Source organism: Artibeus jamaicensis, unplaced genomic scaffold, assembly GCF_021234435.1.
Source record: "Artibeus jamaicensis isolate MK-2021 breed Jamaican fruit bat unplaced genomic scaffold, CSHL_Jam_final contig_548, whole genome shotgun sequence".
NCBI classification, from domain to species: Eukaryota; Metazoa; Chordata; class Mammalia; order Chiroptera; family Phyllostomidae; genus Artibeus; species Artibeus jamaicensis.
Genome location: NW_026521883.1, coordinates 17,082,399 through 17,101,407, shown reverse-complemented (window position 1 = coordinate 17,101,407; position 19,009 = coordinate 17,082,399). Strand labels below are relative to the sequence as shown.

Here is a 19,009-nt window from a genome sequence, read left to right as displayed (position 1 = left end):
TGAGCCTTTCTAAACATTTTGAAGCTGTTAATATTTAAATTCTACCCATCTGTCTTTGAACATTAATAGTGACCCCTATTTTGAACACTATTTTAATCAACCTTGCTGCCTCTTATGTACTATATTCAATCAACCAATAACCATTTGAGTAATGTGTGCCGGGTAGCATATTTCTGGGTAGCACAAAACAATTTTGGAGCTTAAATCTTTTAGGAGATGAACATATGAATGTATCAGGTGCTGATGAGTGACCTGTACAAAAGCAAAGCTGGACAACAGGTGAAGAAGTAACAATATGGTTAGGGCCATGAAGGGGAGCAATCAATATTGTATATAAACTGGAAAGTACAGTCCTTTTGGGAAAAGTGACATCTGAATAGCTTTAAAAGATGGGGGAGAGAGCCATGCAAATAGATGGGAAGACCAGCTTTTTAAACAGCACAGCAAATACTCCTGAAGCAGCGGCACATTTCACGGCTCCAAAGCCAGTGCACACGCAGGGGAGTAAGCGAGGCGGGCACAGGTGCTCCACACACGTTTGGTAATAACATATTTGGATTGCTTTGCCAGAACGTATTGTCCTGGCCAGCCCCTCATCCAGGACCTAATGGATCTGTGTCCCTGAACTTGGTTTCCTTCAGCATTATGACCTCTGGTTTGAAACAGTGTGCTGGGAAAGGAAGTTATGTTCACATACAAACTGGAGAGACTATATCATTATTTTATTATAAGCTCAGTTGGCACCCTGTTCACAGAAGATACACTTCACTGTTACACAGGCTTATAAATAGAAAAATACATTGACTCACAAAAATATGGCACTTCAATAACAAATTTAAACAAAGGTTTTCCAAAGAGAATACAGGTTAGTTATTTCAATCATAAAGATGGTTCGTGTATGTGCACTGTGTCATGTATACACACATAACTGTACATTATATTTAAGGCGAATGAAATTTGTAGCGAGCTGCTCCTTTGGTTGTTGAAAAACGGAAACAGAAATTTGACTTCTTTTTAACTGCACAAATAGAGCACAGTAAATGTCCCCTGATATGAAAACACGACTTACTCCAGTGACATTTACGGCAACTTTCGAAGGCACTGCTTGTGATTATGACTCTGCCCCAGAAGGGTCTGAGTCCTTCGTCCCTGGAACACACAACTCAAGGACACGACGACTTCTTTAGGATTTAAAAGAAGTTCGAATTTTAAGGACAGAAATACATAACATCTTAGCAACCACAGCTAAGTTTTTAAGGGAACTGAAGGAGGGCAGTGGCAAAAAAACCGGACCAGATACTCAGTAAAAGTGTGTTTGAAAATAATCACGTAAGAGCAACTGCTTTCCACCATAGTTGTGTTTTTCTGACTATACTTCTGCCAAACGTTTGCCTCCACAAAATACATTTACTTTTATTCTTTATTTATATGATAATGTATCTCTTTCTAAATAGCTGTTGAGTATTTTGGATATTTTAACCTATTTAAACAACTTTAATAAATAAGAATTTCCCCTTTGACCTTTATAAACTGCCATGAAGCCTATTCCAAAACCACCTTTAATTTGGCATGAAGACAGGTTGGCCATGTAGGAGAACACATGAGCTTGGTGAGACCCAGCAAGTACAGGTGCCCGTGATCTCCGTGAGAAACACAGACTACAGAACATTTAGTTTTTCTTATGTTGTGCTAGAGTATAAATGTGACTGCTTACATATAAACATCTATCTTCCACTAAATGGCAAATAAAAATTTACATAATTAAAAACTAATTCCATCAATTCCACCAATGTAAAAATGAAACAAGTTGCAAATAAGAACACAGAGGTCGATGGTGAGCACAGAAGATCAGCAGTTCATGTGCTATTTGAAGGTGTGGTCTGCAGATGCCAGGCCAACATTGTAAATGTGAAGGAATAGAAGCTATATATTCACTTACTACAAGTAACTTCAGCATGAGCACCAGCTGTGTTCAGATGTGGCCAGCATGCTGGTCAAGTGTAAATGCACAGATCACAGTGAACTAAAGCCATGAAAATCGAGTTCCCTGACTCTCGGAGCAAGTGGAACACAGCAGGGAGCCGGAGACCCCGCCTTTCAGTTGCTCAGTTACATTAGGCCACCCCTGCCCAATCCCTTTCCCACCTACAAGAACCACAGAGAGTATATAATTGGCCAATCCAGTTTGTCTGAGATCTATAGATATGGCCATAATTTGTCCAGTGCTCATTTTAAAGAGAATGCTTACATAGGTTAATATTGAAGGACAATGAACTGATGTTTGTGTATATTTTTGTTTAATATTCCAGCAGTTGAGATGGCATTTTAGAAGGTTACTTACAGTACAAGTAAGATGATTTCATTTGGATTAATTTGTTTTATAATTTCATCTAAGATCTTGAATGTGAGGCACCAGGCCGATCGATGTCAAGGCAGGTGACAATAACTTCAGTCATTCTTCCTAATAAACACACTCCACAGTGGCTACAAAATCCTGAATCCTTGATGATCTACTGCCACAGGCTAAGGATTTATAAGGCACTTTTGGCTATGTGCAACATTTCTCCTAACTCTCAGGCTAGATCTTCAAGAAATATTTACAAAGCTGCAGCAAACTGATTTTAAAACTGGATGCTTCACTGACTGGTCTAATTGGAATGGTGAGAAGGAGTTTGTACACAACGCCCATTCATCTCTCTCTGGGCGGGGCACTGCCCAGGGAGAAGATTACAGGCGCGGGCCACTTCGGTCACTGCGCAGCTCACTTGACCCCTCAACAGCCGCAGGCCCCCTTCTGCTTTCCTTCGCTCAGTTGCTCCGTAGACGCGTGGCCGTTAGACCGCACCACTCCTTCCGGGATCCAGGACTTGTCCACACACCGTTCCATCCGCTTCATTATCAGGTCCAGGAGCGTCTCGATTGCTTGGCTTATGTTTGTCCCCGTAGCAGCGCTAGTTTCAAAGTAGGGGATTCTGGAAGGCAGAGACAATTCATATGATGACTAGTAGAAGGAAAGGACAGTGAGCTTTGCCCTGGATAATTCTGCTTATAAAACAGAGTACAAATACAAGCCTACAAGGCAACAAAACATGTTACTAGCGCATGTTACATTTAAAAAAATAAAAAAGACAATAAAATCATTGACACTGCATTCCTAATAGAGGTGTAAAATTTCCTAGAGTTTTTATTCCCATTTTGCAGATGATTAAACTGTGGCCCAAGAAGACAAAGTAACTCGCCCAAATGTCATAATGCCAGAAAGGCACAGAGCTAGTCGTGGAATCCACAGCTGTTTGATTCCGGTGTAACTGACTCAGCCACAGGCTTGACAGCGTCCAAACTTACATACATCATATGGGGAGTTCCAAAGCAGGCCAATCTCTTTTACTTGCTGCACACGGGGAGATGAAAAAAACTAAAAATGCTGACATCAGAGAGAAATCTGAGGTCACTGGCTGCTTGTCACCTCCAGGTGGCGGTATTCCTGGGCCATCCACCTGAAGACATTCTGAATTCTGCTTCTCAGTTCTTAAGTATGTTTGTTTTGTTATCCAAAGACCTGTGGTATGCGTGCAATTTTTTAAGTAACTCACAAAGCTTTATTTCAAAACTATAAGGCTGCTTTTCACATAATCTCATGGTGGCCACGCTTTATACATCTGAACTAATTTTTACAACAGGATTAATTAATGCACTGAATTAGTCTTTACAACAGGATTAATCAACGGCCAGATTCTTCTACCTTTTTTTAATAAAACCATGAACATGGTAATAAAATTGTATTTCCTCAAACTGTTGATTTCATTTCTACCACTTAAGGAATCTGACCAAAATGCTCTCAGATGTAAAAACTCCAAAAGAAAAATGTTTTAACACTTCAAGGAGCTCTGCAATTGAATTCAGTAAAGTATTTCTTCCATTTATAGGGATGTAAAAATCCCCCACTAATACTCTCCCTAAAGAATGTCTTTGTTTCCCTGTGTTGTGCTAGCATTAAACATTGCATCAATGACTCGAATTACAATTTCACTTACTCTTGTGTTATTTCCTGGCTAGAAGCAGCTTCCACATGAGAGTTTTTTACAGATTTTTGAAACCATCTTTGTGCTTTTACAGATGTTTTCAGGGCTGTTCTGCTTCTTACATCACTAAGAAGCAGGTTAGGGTATCCGTGTGTAGGGATGGAAGGCTATTTCTCCATTGCGATACCTTGACGCCCACTGGCATCCTATCTGCACACTTCCTACAGGACTGGCAACTTGACTTCTGCACTTCTCTCCTGCTTTAGTATGGCTTCTAAAAACTGGTTAAGGAACTGACTTCATTTCAGCATTTATCTACACATCTGTTTTGCAAGAGAGGGTTGCTCCAATGATTCTACCATGTCTGTATTGACAGCATATTGACATATGCTGACTCCAAAATATCTTAATCAGAGAAGGGTGTCTGTCAGGCAAACTGCATGGTCTCGTGGTTTTGCAACCTCCTGCCTGTCTACCACTTTGGTTACTGTCGGTATTTTTTCCTCCCTCGTTATCACCTGCCTTATCCACAAAATGAAGATAATGCATCTTTTCTACCCGCCCTTCCTGGTCTCATGCAATATTTGATTAGCAAGTGTTAAGAGGGCATCCTTTATGGGGACTCAGTAAACAATTATTCAACGAGGGCCTATGATGTTACTGAGCTAAGTCTCAGGGAGAGTTTGTGATGTTGCCATTGTTGCAGAAATTGAATTTTGGATAGAGAATTCTCAAGGCTCACATACTTACATTTTCTTCACCATGCTCTTCCTCAGTTATACCCATGAAGAATCATTTAATGTCTACGGAACATTTCTTAGACTTAAGGGGAAGGCTTGATCACTCCGTTGTGGTTTAGAAAGCTGTTTCATGGAAAAGCAACTGGAAAATGAATCCCTCCCCCCAAAGAACAATGGGCTAAAATTGAAAATAGAAAATAAAAGTAGTCAAATAATAACTTCCATATAAATACTAATCATAATAATATGCATCTAGTTTTTAAAATTTCCACAAATTCAGTTATAACTATCTTTCCAACTCTAGAGGCCTCCAACTCACTGAATGCCTCAACTGAATGGCCATTGAGCTCTTTCTACTTTCCATAGTTTCTTCCCTTTGGGCTCCTGAAAATTACCCCAAAGTCAGTTTCAAGATAAAAGTGAGGAAACATAGTTGAAAGTACTTTTAAAGACTATGAAACCTGTGCGTGGAAATCACAGGCCATTTGGACAATGGTCAAGAGCCATAACCTCCAGACCCAGGCTTCCTGAATGCGAACTTAGCACTTGTTACCCTCGATGGAGCACTGGCGAGCTATTCGTCTCTGGCCCTCAGCTGCTTCATCTGGAAAATAGGTAATAGCTGGAACTTCTTATAAGGGTTAAGTGAGTGGACATTTAAAGCACTTAGATTGAAATCTGACATGTAGGAAATGTGTCATTTTTTGACAAATGTGTCATTGATAAGTATGTCTTACTTCCAACACAGAAATGGGTTCGGTACAAAAGTTTGCTTGTGATTTTGTTGTTTAAAACTCGGAACACATAGAAGCAGTGTCACAGAATCATAAAAAGTCATAGCTCCAAGAGACCTTGGCAACATTATAAACATTAAATTCCCAGACTAGTCCACTAGTGTTGACTCTATCCACAATGTCACTGACCTACAGCAGTGCCCTAAAGGGACAGCTCAGGCAGGCTGACCCACCCCAGCCAGAGCGCCTCGGGCTCCAAAGCACTTGCCTCTCTTCACTCCTCACTGAGCCCCTCATTCCCCCAAGTGATCATCACTAAATGCTGACAGAAAATGGATCTTACTTTACTGATTAATACTCAAGTATAAATGACTGATGCCTCTAGCAGAGCTATGAGCTACTGTCTCCCGTTTACTAACTTCAGCAAATATGTAATTGGTGGTATTTCAGGGTGTATGAATTAGATGTATATTTTAAGTCTCCCATATTAAAAGGTATACAATATTAACAAGATGTAGTTTATTTTTATAGTTCCAAATTCAGGCAACACACTTACGTCCTTCACTTAAAGTGTATTTTCCTGCCATTTGTGAACCTCCAGATCATAAGACCAGGAGTCAGGTTGACAACTGTACAATCTTTAGACTGATCAGAGTCTCCTGAGCAATCAGGGAAGTGCGGGTTTGTTCCTGTGGGAACAAAATACTGGCGCTCGCTCCTCTCCACTCTCAGCTCTTTGCCCTGCCAGACAAAAAGCAAACTAGGTGTGATCACAGAGCAGACCCTGGAGTAAGACTTTCCTTCCATAATAGAATGATGCTCCAGAGACAGAAATGTGCCTCGTGTACACATTTGAAACTTAGACTGTTCAGTTTGTCTTAAGGCCATAGAAAGTCTAGTGGATGGAGTTAGTAATACTCGCACGTTCACATCTTCTGGGCCTTCACCTTTAGAAGGCATTTGGGGAACCTCATCTGAATACTTCTCTGTTCCTGTGTAACGAGGGGTAACCGTGGTTCACAGGGTCGTGTCCAGGAGGAAATGAAATAATGCATGTAAAGGGCTTAGCACAAGCCTAGCATCCAGCAACTGTTCAATAAAAGTTTAACTAATAAGGTTTTTCTCTAAAAATAATATTCTGCTTTTCCCAAAATATACTAGGCAAAAGTTTAGTAATCTTAGTTTAAATTCAAGTGGATCAATTGTAATTTTTTAACCATAGAGAGTGGTATTGCTCCTTCTCTCCACATGTTGGCGCTAAAACAGCATTACCAGGGAGCGTATCTGCAAATCTTTGAAAAGTCCTGTGCCACTAACGGTGCTATCAAGCTGTAAGCAACCACAAATGGCCATTGGGAACACTTGCAGAACATCAATCTCGTGTGCTTTAAAAAATAGATTAATCACAAATTTAAAAATAAAATAAAATGAAGAAAATGACCAACAGCTTCAAATCGATAAGGGGGCATCATCATTTGCAGTTTTCCATTAAGATGGCTATAAAACCAGCTCACGCCATAGATCAGGTGGGATTCACATCCAATTCATTGCTTTTCTATTATTTATTTCTAAAAAAAATAGAAGAGCCACGGTCCCACTTAGGATTTGTTAGGAATAAAATCAATTGTATTTAAGAATTCTCCCAAGTGGTTCTAGATATTTGCTCACGTGGTCTGATCAGCAGTTATGGGGAAATTTTTCACTAAAGTAGGAACTGAGTCTCACTACTTTTCAAAGTCTGCTGGATGCTTAATGAACACAATATGACAGCAAAGCAACAGTTTTCAACCTTTTTCATCTCATGGTGCACAAAAAGTAATTACTAAAATTCTGTGGCACACAGAAAATACATTTTTTGCTGATCTGACAAAAATAGGTATAATTTTGATTTATTCACAAAAGAATAATAATAGTAATTATCTACCCTTTTACTAATAGTAATATTAATTACTAATAGTAAATAGTAATAGTAATAGAAATGTAATTTGAAAGTAACTTTCTAAAAAGTCACATGCCTACACTTATACGTAAAGATTTCTGGTACCAAGAATTAACTAATCAGACGCAACCTTATCATGTGACGTGACCAATAAGATTCAACTCTATTATATGACCTATATATTATGGTTCAAGACAGGGCATTCACACCAGAAGGCTACTATTGTGTTGGCTGTGGTCATTTTGTTAACTTGACAATCTAAGGGAAAAGAGGTCCGTGCCCCTGACCAAACGGTCTCATGGCACACCAGTGTACAAGGCGCAGCGATTGAAAATCACTGCAGTAAAGGGCTAGGGTATGGATGGTTTCAACCAGGGAGATTGTGCCAAATGAAATCTAGACCCTGTGCTGACTTGTGTGGGGCTCTGATGTCATCCAGTCTGCAAAGCCAGCTACTAGAGCTCAAGCCACTCATACCTCCCTTCATCGAGCTCAGACTAGATGAATACTGAGCATTCTGCTGAACTAAGCCACTTGAAACTCCAGAAACGGCCTGCACTCATGTTATGAATGCTGTAAGTAAATGTTTTCAAACTCATCCTTCATTCCAAAAACTCTTGAGCATCTTCCTCATTAATAGCCAACAGCCTTCCATGGGAAGATAAGTTGCGTTAAATGTGCTGCCCCTTAAAGAGTAAACCCTGAAAGGTCTCATCACAAGGAAAAAAAATTTGTGGCTATATGTGGCGATGGATGTTAACTAAACTTATTTTTTGGTAATCATTTTGTAGTATATGCACATACCAAATTATTATATCATACACCTGAAAATAATTCAACACTATATGTCAATTATATTTCAATTTTTTTAATTTGCTGTTAATTTCTTTGCCCAGTACATGAAAGGTGTACATTCAATCATCATGCTTCCATCTCATTCACAATTTTCTCTATTTTCTGCAACTCTGAATCAAAAACAAAAGGCTTATCATGACTACCAGCTATCTCCGTTAAGTAAGGCAGAGCTTGGGAGGGAACTTAAGTGAAAGCATCTTTAATTTTTTTTTAAATTTATTTTTATACAGAGGGGATGGGAAGGAGAAAGAGAGGGAAAAAAACATCAATGTGTGGTTGCCTCTCATGCACCCCCTACTGAAGGCCTGGCCCGCAACCCAGGCACGTGCCCAGACTGGGAATCAAACCACTGACTCTTTAGTTTGCAGGCCAATGCTCAATCCACTGAGCTACACCAGCCAGGGATAGGTGCAACCATCCTAAAAAAGCATGCAGCCATGCTTTTATTCACCAACTCCTTGCCTGCCCACTGTGGCTGGCACTCCTTCAGTCCCAGTCCCAGCACCCCTTCCAAGTCTATATCACAGCTGGTACAATTAACTGTGTAAGGGGAAAACATTCCTTTCCCTCTTTAGCATGGATTCTCCAATGAGAAATAACTGAACATGTTACCCTCACCCACACATGGCACAAGTAAACAACAGCTTCATATTTTGTGTGAAAGTGATTCTGTCCAGCTATTCTGTCCAGGAAACTATCTGCCAGCATGCACACATGATAGTAACTTGGCACCTACACTGATGGGTCTCAAAGTGCTGTCCTCAACCACCAGCAGCAACATCTGGAAATCAGTTAGAAATGTAAATTCGGGGGCTCTGAGACACAGACCTACTGCATCAGAAACTGGGGCCCAGTGGTCAGGTATTCTGAAGCTCACTGAGGCCTGAGGTCCAACAGCACCACCTGCAAAAGGACTGTCGGCAACATTGTGTTCTGCTCTCTTCCAACACATTTGTCACTGGCTTTGTAGCTATTCTCACAAGTGTTTCAGCAACAGTGTGAATTGTAATAGTATTTTGACTGGCGGGACTAACAGACTTGAATGAACCTGTTTTGTTCTCTTCTGTGACTTCACTGACAATATTATTCAATATGAAACACTGGAAAATATTATTTTGTATGTATTCTAGAAAAATTTGATTGTTTTACTAATAAATCACTTCATTGTGTTAGGAAGTGATATCAGAACATCATGTTTACCAAGTCTTACAGCAAAAAAGACTTTACAGGGAATGAGAGGTAGATGGATTTTCGGTCTACCGAAAATAAATTTCCCAGATGAAGGCTGCTGGAGGAAGTTCTCGCTCACTGATTTGCCCGACCCAGCACAGGCAGATTGGTGTTCCATGTCTGCCCCGTAACATGTTTTTTATTAGCTTTGCAAAGCTTTTCTGAGACATAGTCTGTCATTTTCTGAATGTACATATATTTCAGAAAATCACTTGTGAACCAATAATCCACTTTTCTGAATTGAGGACAGAAGGTAGCAAAATAATAACCAAAGTGCAAATGTGTCAGACAACACAGCAATGACAGAAGATATGCCATAAACCACGTTTGCAGACAGCACATAAATTAAGTCACCAACATAGCCCTTTAGTGCATGTGCAACCAATGAAAATATTGTCATTAAGAATAAAAAAGATTTCTGTAGAAAGGATCATTAAATTTCCATGTCAAACTTGCTATAAGCAATGAACCAAATTGCTCCATCATATTTTCCTCTGAGACTGGCAAACAGCCTATAGAACTGTACTTTATACTTCCTTATTCTTAGGAGAATTCTGTTTCCAACCCTTTCCATTCTTCTCCGATAGTTTCAATCACTTTATCTGCTACTTCTATCTCTCCTCATTTTAATTCAATCCTGAAACTTCAGTTTGAGCCTCTAACATATCCCCAAACCTGGGATCAGAGCACAGGAGAAACTATCCTGTATCCACAGATTCCCCCACAGGGTCAGAAGGCAAATGCGGGCTCTTCCTGGGCAGGGAGTGGAAATCTGAGCACCAAGACAACAAGCAAAGGGCTGAAGAAGCCCGGAGGGGGAGGAAGTCAATCCTGACTGTGCCCCAATACTGGAGAATATACTTGTTTGATCTAGCCAACTCTACTGGCTGCCCTATTTTCTTCTTTTTGACCTTTACTAACTTCTGAAAAGCATGGTCCAGGTTCGTGGTTTCCATTGCTTCATCACTTACTTCCTCCTGACCCGCTTGCGACACAGCTCCCAGCTTCAGCACTTCGCATCCTCCCTGGTGTTTGATCACTGCCACTACAGGGCAGGAGTGCCTCTCAACAGCCGTTGGAGGAGCCCATCCGAATCGCCCGCAGGGCTCTGTCACCTCAGGTAGAGGTTCTCAAACACAGTGTCAGAAAATCATGTGAAGAGCTTTAAGAGCTCACCAGCGCCCAGGCCCCCACCTATAGTGGCTTTGAAATAAGTCAACTTGGCTAGGTTGAACAACATTTCCCAGAATTCCTTTCCAGTTAGGGGGAACCACAGAGATCTGGGGGACAGAAATGAAGCAGAAGCCATTCCGTGGCTCTCATACACTGTCATTTATCTGCTGGTTCATCTCATTGGCATAAGCCAGCAGCCGCACCTGCACCTGCTCCACCTTCGCCAGGTCCTCCTTCAGCTTCTCCAACTCCTGGGCCAGGTGTCTTTGTTTAGCTCTGTGAGAAGTGTCCTGGCTGCTGCAGGACACTGATGCCATCCAGGTCAGAGGAGGCAATGCTGACACAGGGTTCGGTTGTCAGCATAGGCCCCAGCTGCTTCTCGCTCTCCCCCTCTTTAAATCTGTCTTCCCTTCCTGACCACCTGTCTTGTGGACTTCAAGCTTTGGCATCAGACTCAGCGCATTACAGAGACTGCCTACGCAGCTCCCACAACTGCATGACATCAAATCCCTTTATATGCGAGTATATATTCAACTGAACTGTGCCTGATAAACCACACCAGACCAATTCTGTCAGAAGCCCAGAGGTGAGGCCCAAACATGAGTATTTGTTAAAAGCTCCCCAGGTGCTTCTAACGTGGTTCAACACCACCTACCCCTGAGTGAAAACCTCCACATCTTATCGCAAATCCTTACCAGGGTAAGCCAGTATCATTGATGGGAATGACCCTCTTGCTGCATGAGCTAGACTTGAGAGAGATTTAAATTGCTCTTCTGCCTCACCCTGTGTATTTTCTCTGATTGAGTCCCTTTCTTTTCCCACAAATTTAGCCCCTGCCCACTTCACGGATCACTGCAACCTCCATTCCTGTCTTTCCTCCTTCCAATTTCATTCCAACCACAACCCCCAGACTGATCTGAACAAAGTACTCATAACATCCCTCTTTGTCCAAAGGCTTTCAGCAACTCCCTGCCTGCTGAACCTTCATCAGACCAAGAAAGAGCAGAGCAGAGGCCGACAATGAACAGGGAAAGGGCCTCCACTGGCCTCCTTGGATTCCGTCTAACAACCAGGGCCGCTAGCCAGGGAACAGCCCCTACATTCCATACCACTCCTCAACCCCACTGGCTGCCTCCCACTTATATTAAGGGTAATTAATATATATACACTTGAGTTCTCATTGTAGCGAAGATAGAAAGATAGTAAAGCACAACTCCCTAAATTCCTTTGTGGAGGTGCCCTTTGTAGAGAGAAAAGTGGCTGACCCCTCCTTTCACGTCCCATTAATGCTGCTACTACTATGATCCTCTTCCCAGCGTTCAAGGACATAGACGGTATTTAGTTGATTCTCCACCATAAAAATACAGTATAAACCGAAGGGGATCTTCACAGCATAGAAATTTCGAAGCCGATGAGGCCCTCTCGTGTGCTGGGGCTCTGCACAGCAGCATGTCCACTGGCTTTGAACTTTCCTTGCTAAACCTAGAGGATTTGCTTATCCTGGGGGTCTCCTACTTGCATCTTACAAAGGAGGCCTTACAAAACTAGGACATAAAGCTGTCTTTCTTCAAACACCAAGAGGCTGAGAAAGTGGGGCTGAAGCACAGAACGAGGGCCCACCCACAATGTGTTTTCTATGGGCCCCACTATAATATAATATTAATATATAAAGTAGGTATTTTATACCTTCCAAGGCCTATATCTGGGTGTTTTTGTTTTATTTTTTGCTTTTATACTTTGTGTTATGTATTCATGTACTCATGTGTTTACATTGGAAATGTTTTCTCTAGATTTCTCCACCAAAACACTCACCCATATTTCTCTGCAAGTGCTACGGCTTCCTCCTCTTTCACTGCTCTCTGCTCTTCCAGATCACTCTTATTTCCACAGAGCACTATGTCTGGGTTTTCACAATATGCATGCGTTTGTAGCTGGCCTGTGGAGATAAAAAGATAAGAAAATTATAGGTCAACAATAACGTAAGTGTATGATCAATGAAGAATACATGCAAAAGTGCTGTGAAAACGGTAAATGGATATAGAGATAAAAAAACCGATATAGTGTTTCCAAAGCATCAGTACCCTAATCTGTAAAACTGGAAGGAAGAGGCCGAGATATAAAACTACTCCCGCCCTTAGACACACACCCCAGCTTACGTATGCCAGAGAGAAATGGGAAAACGTGTGAACCCTCCAAAAATGTGCGTGTGCACACACACACACACACACACACACACACATGCACACAACAGGTGGCAGTCTTTTTTATAAAGGCCAATTGAAAAAAACTTGGAGGACTTCCCAAGGCTCATTGCTAACTTTAAAACTTCTCCACATATTTTCTCTCCACAGCAATCATAATTTTAAAAGAGCTTCCTATAAGCTAACCTATTTCTATCTAAAATGTATTTCACATTTTTCTATTATTCTAAGACAGAATAAATTCATTTAGCCCTGGCTGGTGTAGCTCAGTGGATTGAGCGCAGGCCTGTGATCCAAATGATCGCGGTTCGATTCCCAGTCAGGGCACATGCCTGGGTTGCAGGCCAGTTCCCAGCAGAGGACACAGGAGAGGCAACCATACATTGATATTCTCTCCTTCTCTTCCCTTCTAAAGATAAATAAATTAAATATTTTAAAAATGTTTTTTAAAAAGCAACAGAATAAATTTATTTAAAACTAGATGCAGGATTATATGAAGAGAGAAAATCCAGAATAAAGAGTCAATGACTCTTTATTCACCAGAACCCGGAAGAGCAGGGGACTACAATTCTTATTCCACAGCCTTTATTTCTTTTTACCTGAAAACCTGCAGACATAATTTTAAAAGCAATTCAATCAAACAAAAGAGCTTCATTAAACTAAATAGTTTAATCTTCCAAAGAAGGAAAATAAAGTCTTTTTATTACTTAACATGCCCCATAATGAAATTAAAGCAGCCCAAACTTTCACAAAGTTTATGGCCTAATTTATTTTTTATCATGGTTAACCAGAAAAGTGTTGACATTTTAGTTCCTCATTATGAAGTTGTGTTCATTTTATGTTATCAGGAGAAAGTCAGAGTGGCAAGCATTTACTGAGTGTTAACCTGGGCCTGATACTTGGTGTAGAATTTTCAAACAATGACCTTTGCCCTCAAGGGACAACCAGGGAAACAAGAAACATATAGGCAAGACCAAACTGTGCAGTCTCCAATAATAGCGATGCTGTTCTTTCCTCCGGGCCATTGCACATGCTGTCCTCGCCCCCTTGAACGCCCAACTACAGCCTTCCTTCAGGGACTCCTCTCACTTCCATTTAAGACTTGCTTCTCAACTTCCAGCCAAGATGGAGGCATAGGTGGAAACATTATGCCTCCTCACACAACCAAGTTTAAAGACAACCAAGTTTTAGTAACAAAAACACAACCAAAACACACAAAATTGAACTTTACAGAAGTCCTACAACAACAAACCACTGAGCTAGACTGGTAAGAAGGGAGGAGTCAGCTGCTGGCGAAGCGGGGTTGGACAGGAAAAGGTGGCTGGCCGATCCAGGTGCACAGTCAGCAGTTGGCAGATCCCAGGTGTGGGGTGGCAACAGGCGGACCCAGTGAGGGCGCAAGGTGGCTGGCAGACCACAGTCACACATTCGTGTGCAGATAAACCAGGCCGAAGAGCAAGCAGTGAGACAGACCGAGCAACCCAGGGCCCCAGGGCTGGGAAATAAAGCCTAAAAGCACTGATTGGAAAAACTTTTGGGGTTGAGGTGCTGGAAGAGGCTCCCAGGCTCACAGAGAGTTCCTTGGAGAGACCCACAGGGTCCTGGAGGGTGTACAGGCCCACACACACAGCAACCAGCATCAGAAGGGACCAATTTGCTTGTGGGAAGCAGCAGAGGAGACCAAAATACAAGAGAGAGCAGAACAAATGCCACTGCCCCTCTCTGACCCCGCCCCCACATACAGCATCAAAACCCAGCTACTGGTTTGCCCCACCCTGGTGAACACCTAAGGCTCTACCCCCTCATACATAACAGGCACGAACAGACCAAAACATTATGTCTCAATAAGAACAGCTCAAAGCCCCAGAGCCAATACTTCTAAGTGACCAAGAGATAGCCAACCTATCAGATGCACAGTTCAAAACACTGGTGATCAGGATGCTCACAGAACTGGTTGATTTTAGTCACAAATTAGAGGAACATATCAAGGCTAAACAAAAGTGAAATGAAGGGAAATGCACAGGAAACCAATAGTGAGGAAAAGGAAACTGGGACTCAAATCAAGGGAGTGGACCAGAAGAAAGAAAAAAACGACCAAACAGCAAAGAATGAAGAAACGAGAATTCAAAAAAATGAGGAGAGGCTTAGGAACCTTCAGGACATCTTTAAATGTTCCAACATCCAAATTATAGGGCTATCAGAAGGGGAAGAAGAAGAGAGACAAGTGGAACACTTATTTGAACAAATAATAAAGGAGAACTTCCCCAATCTGGCAAAGGAAATAGACTTCCAGGAAATCCAGGAAGCTCAGAGAGTCTCAAAGAAGTTGGACCCAAGGAAGAACACACCAAGGCACATCATCATTACATTAGCCAAGATTAAAATGAAGGAGAGAATCCTAGAAGCAGCAAGAGATAAGGAGACAGTCACCTACAAAGGAGTTCCCATCAGACTGTCAACTGATTTCTCAAAAGAGACCTTATAGGCAAGAAGGGGCTGGAAAGAAGTATTCCAAGTCATGAAATCCAAAGACCTACATCCAAGATTGCTCTATCCAGCAAAGCTTTCTCCAACAAACTTTCATTTAGAATGGAAGGGCAGATAAAGTGCTTCTCAGATAAGGTCAAATTCAAGGAGTTCATCATCACCAAGCCCTTATTATATGAAATGTTAAAGGGACTTACCTAAGAAAAAGAAGATAAAAAAGATGAACAGTGAAAGGACAGCAAACTCACAGTTCTTAACAACCACACCTAAAACAAAAGCAAACTAAGTGGACAGCTAGATCAGGAGCAGAACCATAGAAATGGAGATCACATGGAGGGTTAGCAACAGGGGAGTGGGAGGAGAAGGTACAAAGAATAAGTAGCATAGACGGTAGGTAGAAAATAGGGAGAAGGGCAAGAATAGTATGGGAAATATAGAATCTAAAGAACCTGAGACACGTGGACATAAACTAAAGGGGGAATAGTGAGGGAGGGGGTGCAGGGTGAAGGGGAATGAAGGGGGGAAATGGGACAACTGTAATGGCATAATCAATAAAATATATTTTTTAAAAAAAGACTTGCTTCTCAGGTACCTCTACTGTGAAAACTTTCTGGTGTCCAGAGCAGCTCTGTGCTGTCAACACCTTGTATGTCCAGTGACATGGGTCTAAGCATGAACTCAGGATCCAGTGTGTCTAAGGTTGAGTCCTGGCTCTGCCATTTGCTAGCTGTGCCACCCTGGGAAACTCATTAGACTGCTCTGTGCCTCAGTTTCCCCACATGTACATGTGGGTAGTAATGGTACTTAATTCACAGGGTTAAAGTGAGGAGTGAATGAGTTAATTCAGTGATTCTTAAGCAAGATCTGTGAACCAGCAACATAAGAAGTTGTTAGAAATATAAATGATCAGGTCCCAACACCGATCTACTGAATCAGAAACACTCAGTACAGGGCCCAGAATCTGTGTTTTAACAAGGCCTCTGGGTGAGCTAGATGCACATCTGCATCTGAGAACCATGAAGTTCACATGTTGAAGCATGTGGAAGTGCTATGTAGAACCAGAAGGAGAGGAGAAGGAAAAGGGCTATGTGAATATGACTAGTAATAATGTTTAATAATGTTTATTTCCGTCAAGGTGGAGTGACAGGTAAACACAGCTAGCCTCCTAGTACGGCTACATCAAAATTACAACAAAACTATAGAACAACCAACATTAAGAACAGTCAGAAACAGAGGTGAACGGGAAGTCTGACAGCTACGGAATTAAAGAAACCACGTCCATCCAGACAGATGGGGAGACAGAGATGCAGAACAGGCTCACCCCACATCCATGTGTGGTGAATAAAAATGTGGGAGGAATATCTTGGAAGTGGAATATCTTGTAATATCCCAGCCCCACATCAGGACCCCAGCCCACAGTTCCAGGGCCAGGAAGATTAAGTCCCCAAAATTGTTGCTAAAAAACCAAACAAACAAAAAAACAGGGGGAATTGAGTTGGCAGAAGAAACTTCTGGAGTCCCAAGCTGTTCCTATTAAAGAACCCACACAGACCTATTCAGACTCCCTCCCTCTGAGTCCAGCACTGGGGTAGCTACTTGAACATTCATTCTTCATTTTCTTTTAAAAGTATATTTGCAACAGGCAACCTTTGGCATATAGGGAGGACCTGAGGTCTCTGGCATCAAGGCAAAAGCTGAGGGACAGCTTTCTCTCAGACAGAAAGGCAGGCAGAGTCCGTTGTCCTTTTTCTGAACCCTCGCCCCACAGAGCCACAGAGCTGGCAGGTGGGCGCCGTATCTCAGACTCCATCATTTGACTAACACTGTCCATCCTACACTGAAGATCCCTGAGGCTCGACCTCATCCAACTTATGGGCCCAACCAAGCTGTTAACAGTGACTTTTCCATATGAAAGGCTGGTCTTGGCTCATGCTTCACAACTTTCTAAATCCTCTCAAAAAAGCAACAGCCCACCTCAGCAAGCCCTCAGTGCCTGTACCTTTTGCTAAGCAGCTCCAGGCACAGCACTAGCAGCAGCCAGCCTAGATATACTGCTTGGCTTCAACTAGGAATCCCCAAGCCCACCACAAGTAGCAGTCATCTCAGATGGCTTCATAGCTTATGCAGGGTAGCCCCAGACAGAACACAAGTGGGGGATGACCTTGGCCTGCACCACCAGGGGAACCTAAGAGCCTGTGCACCTAATGGACAGCTAGAGACCACGTTGGAGCACCACCACCCACCCTGTACAGCTGATTCTCCATGGAGGGAGAGGCTGGTGGTAAGTGGTCAAAACCAATCCTTAAAGCTGACTGCCCTGGGTAAATCCCTCTATTTTCCTGCCAACAGCAATCAAAGGCTAAACTGCAAGAGGAGGGTGTACTCGCCCACAAAAAAGGTGCAACTTGAGTATCCAGTTTGGGTCATAGGGGAAGCTTTCCCTCTAGACCCTACAGGACACTTACCACATTAGGCCACAAACCAAGATAGGGTGTTAAAGCAGCTCTACCCAATACATAGAAACAAACACAGGGAGGCTACCAAAATGAGGAGACAAAGAAACATGGCCCGAATGAAAGAACAGAAAAAACTCCAGAAAAAGAACTAAACAAAATAGAGATAAGCAATCTAACAGATACAGAGTCCAAAACACTGGTTATTAGGATGTGCAAGGAATTCAATGGTTACTTCAATGGAATAAAAAAGACCTGGGCAGAAATGAAGATCACAATAAGTGAAATAAAGAAAAATTTACAGGAAACCAACAGTGGAGTGGATGAAGCCAAGAATCAAATGATTATAATTTGATTAAAATAATAATAATAATTTTATTTGTTGGGGTCTGGAAAGTGTGATTATTGGTGATTTTTCTTGTTATTTCTTTTTTCCTAGCTTTTTCTAAAGACTAAATTACTTCTATAAAAAGTAAATTAATCAATGCTTTGAAAAATTTCATTTAGATGCCCTGGCTGGTGTGGCTCAGTGGACTGAGTGCCAGCCTGCAAACCAAAGGGTCACAGGTTTGATGCCCAGGCAGGGTACATGCCTGGGTTGCCAGCCAGGTTCCCAGAAAGGGACTCATGAGAGGTAACCGCACATTGATGTTTCTCTCCTTCTCTTTCTCCCTCCCTTCCCCTCGCTCTAAAAATAAATAAATAAAATCTTATTAAAAATCTCACTAAGAAAAAAGGCACATGTTTAAACAACTATGACTCAAGATGGTCTGTGATAAGGACCCTAAATTATTACCAAATGTAATAGCAATAATGAAGGACAAAAAAATTTATTCCGACTAAAGTTATCCCAAAAATTTTCTGGAAGGCCATACTTGGCCATATATTAAAGAATAAGTAGACTTCTAACACCACAGCCTTTCCCAATACATTCTCTAGATTTGTACTAATACAACCAATGGAAGAAAATGTACCATTTGCAAGCTATTATTTGGCCAAGTAGCAGGATTTTAAATGGCTACTAACAATCATTTAAGAGACTGGGATCTCTCCGAAAAGCCAAAATGAAAGTATATATATATAATGCTGGAGACCACTTCTGCCAATGCAGTTCTAGAGTCCTCCTGGCAAATGTCTGACCCTAAAAGTAAAGGCCTCTAAGCAGAGGAGACATG

General features: G+C 41.8%; 1 protein-coding gene across 2 annotated transcripts in view; it reads right to left on the bottom strand.

Moving 5' to 3' along the window:
* Positions 1–701: 701 nt before the first annotated feature.
* Positions 702–19,009, bottom strand: part of RAB27A (RAB27A, member RAS oncogene family) — a 69,416-nt gene continuing 51,108 nt past the window's right edge. For both annotated transcript variants that reach the window (XM_037151042.2, XM_037151043.2), the window contains 2 exons: positions 12,506–12,629; positions 702–2,972 (listed from right to left, as the gene is read on the bottom strand). In XM_037151042.2, the coding sequence (XP_037006937.1) occupies positions 2,774–2,972; positions 12,506–12,629 (323 nt within the window). In that variant the 3' untranslated portion in view covers positions 702–2,773. The remainder of the gene's footprint in view (positions 2,973–12,505; positions 12,630–19,009) is intronic.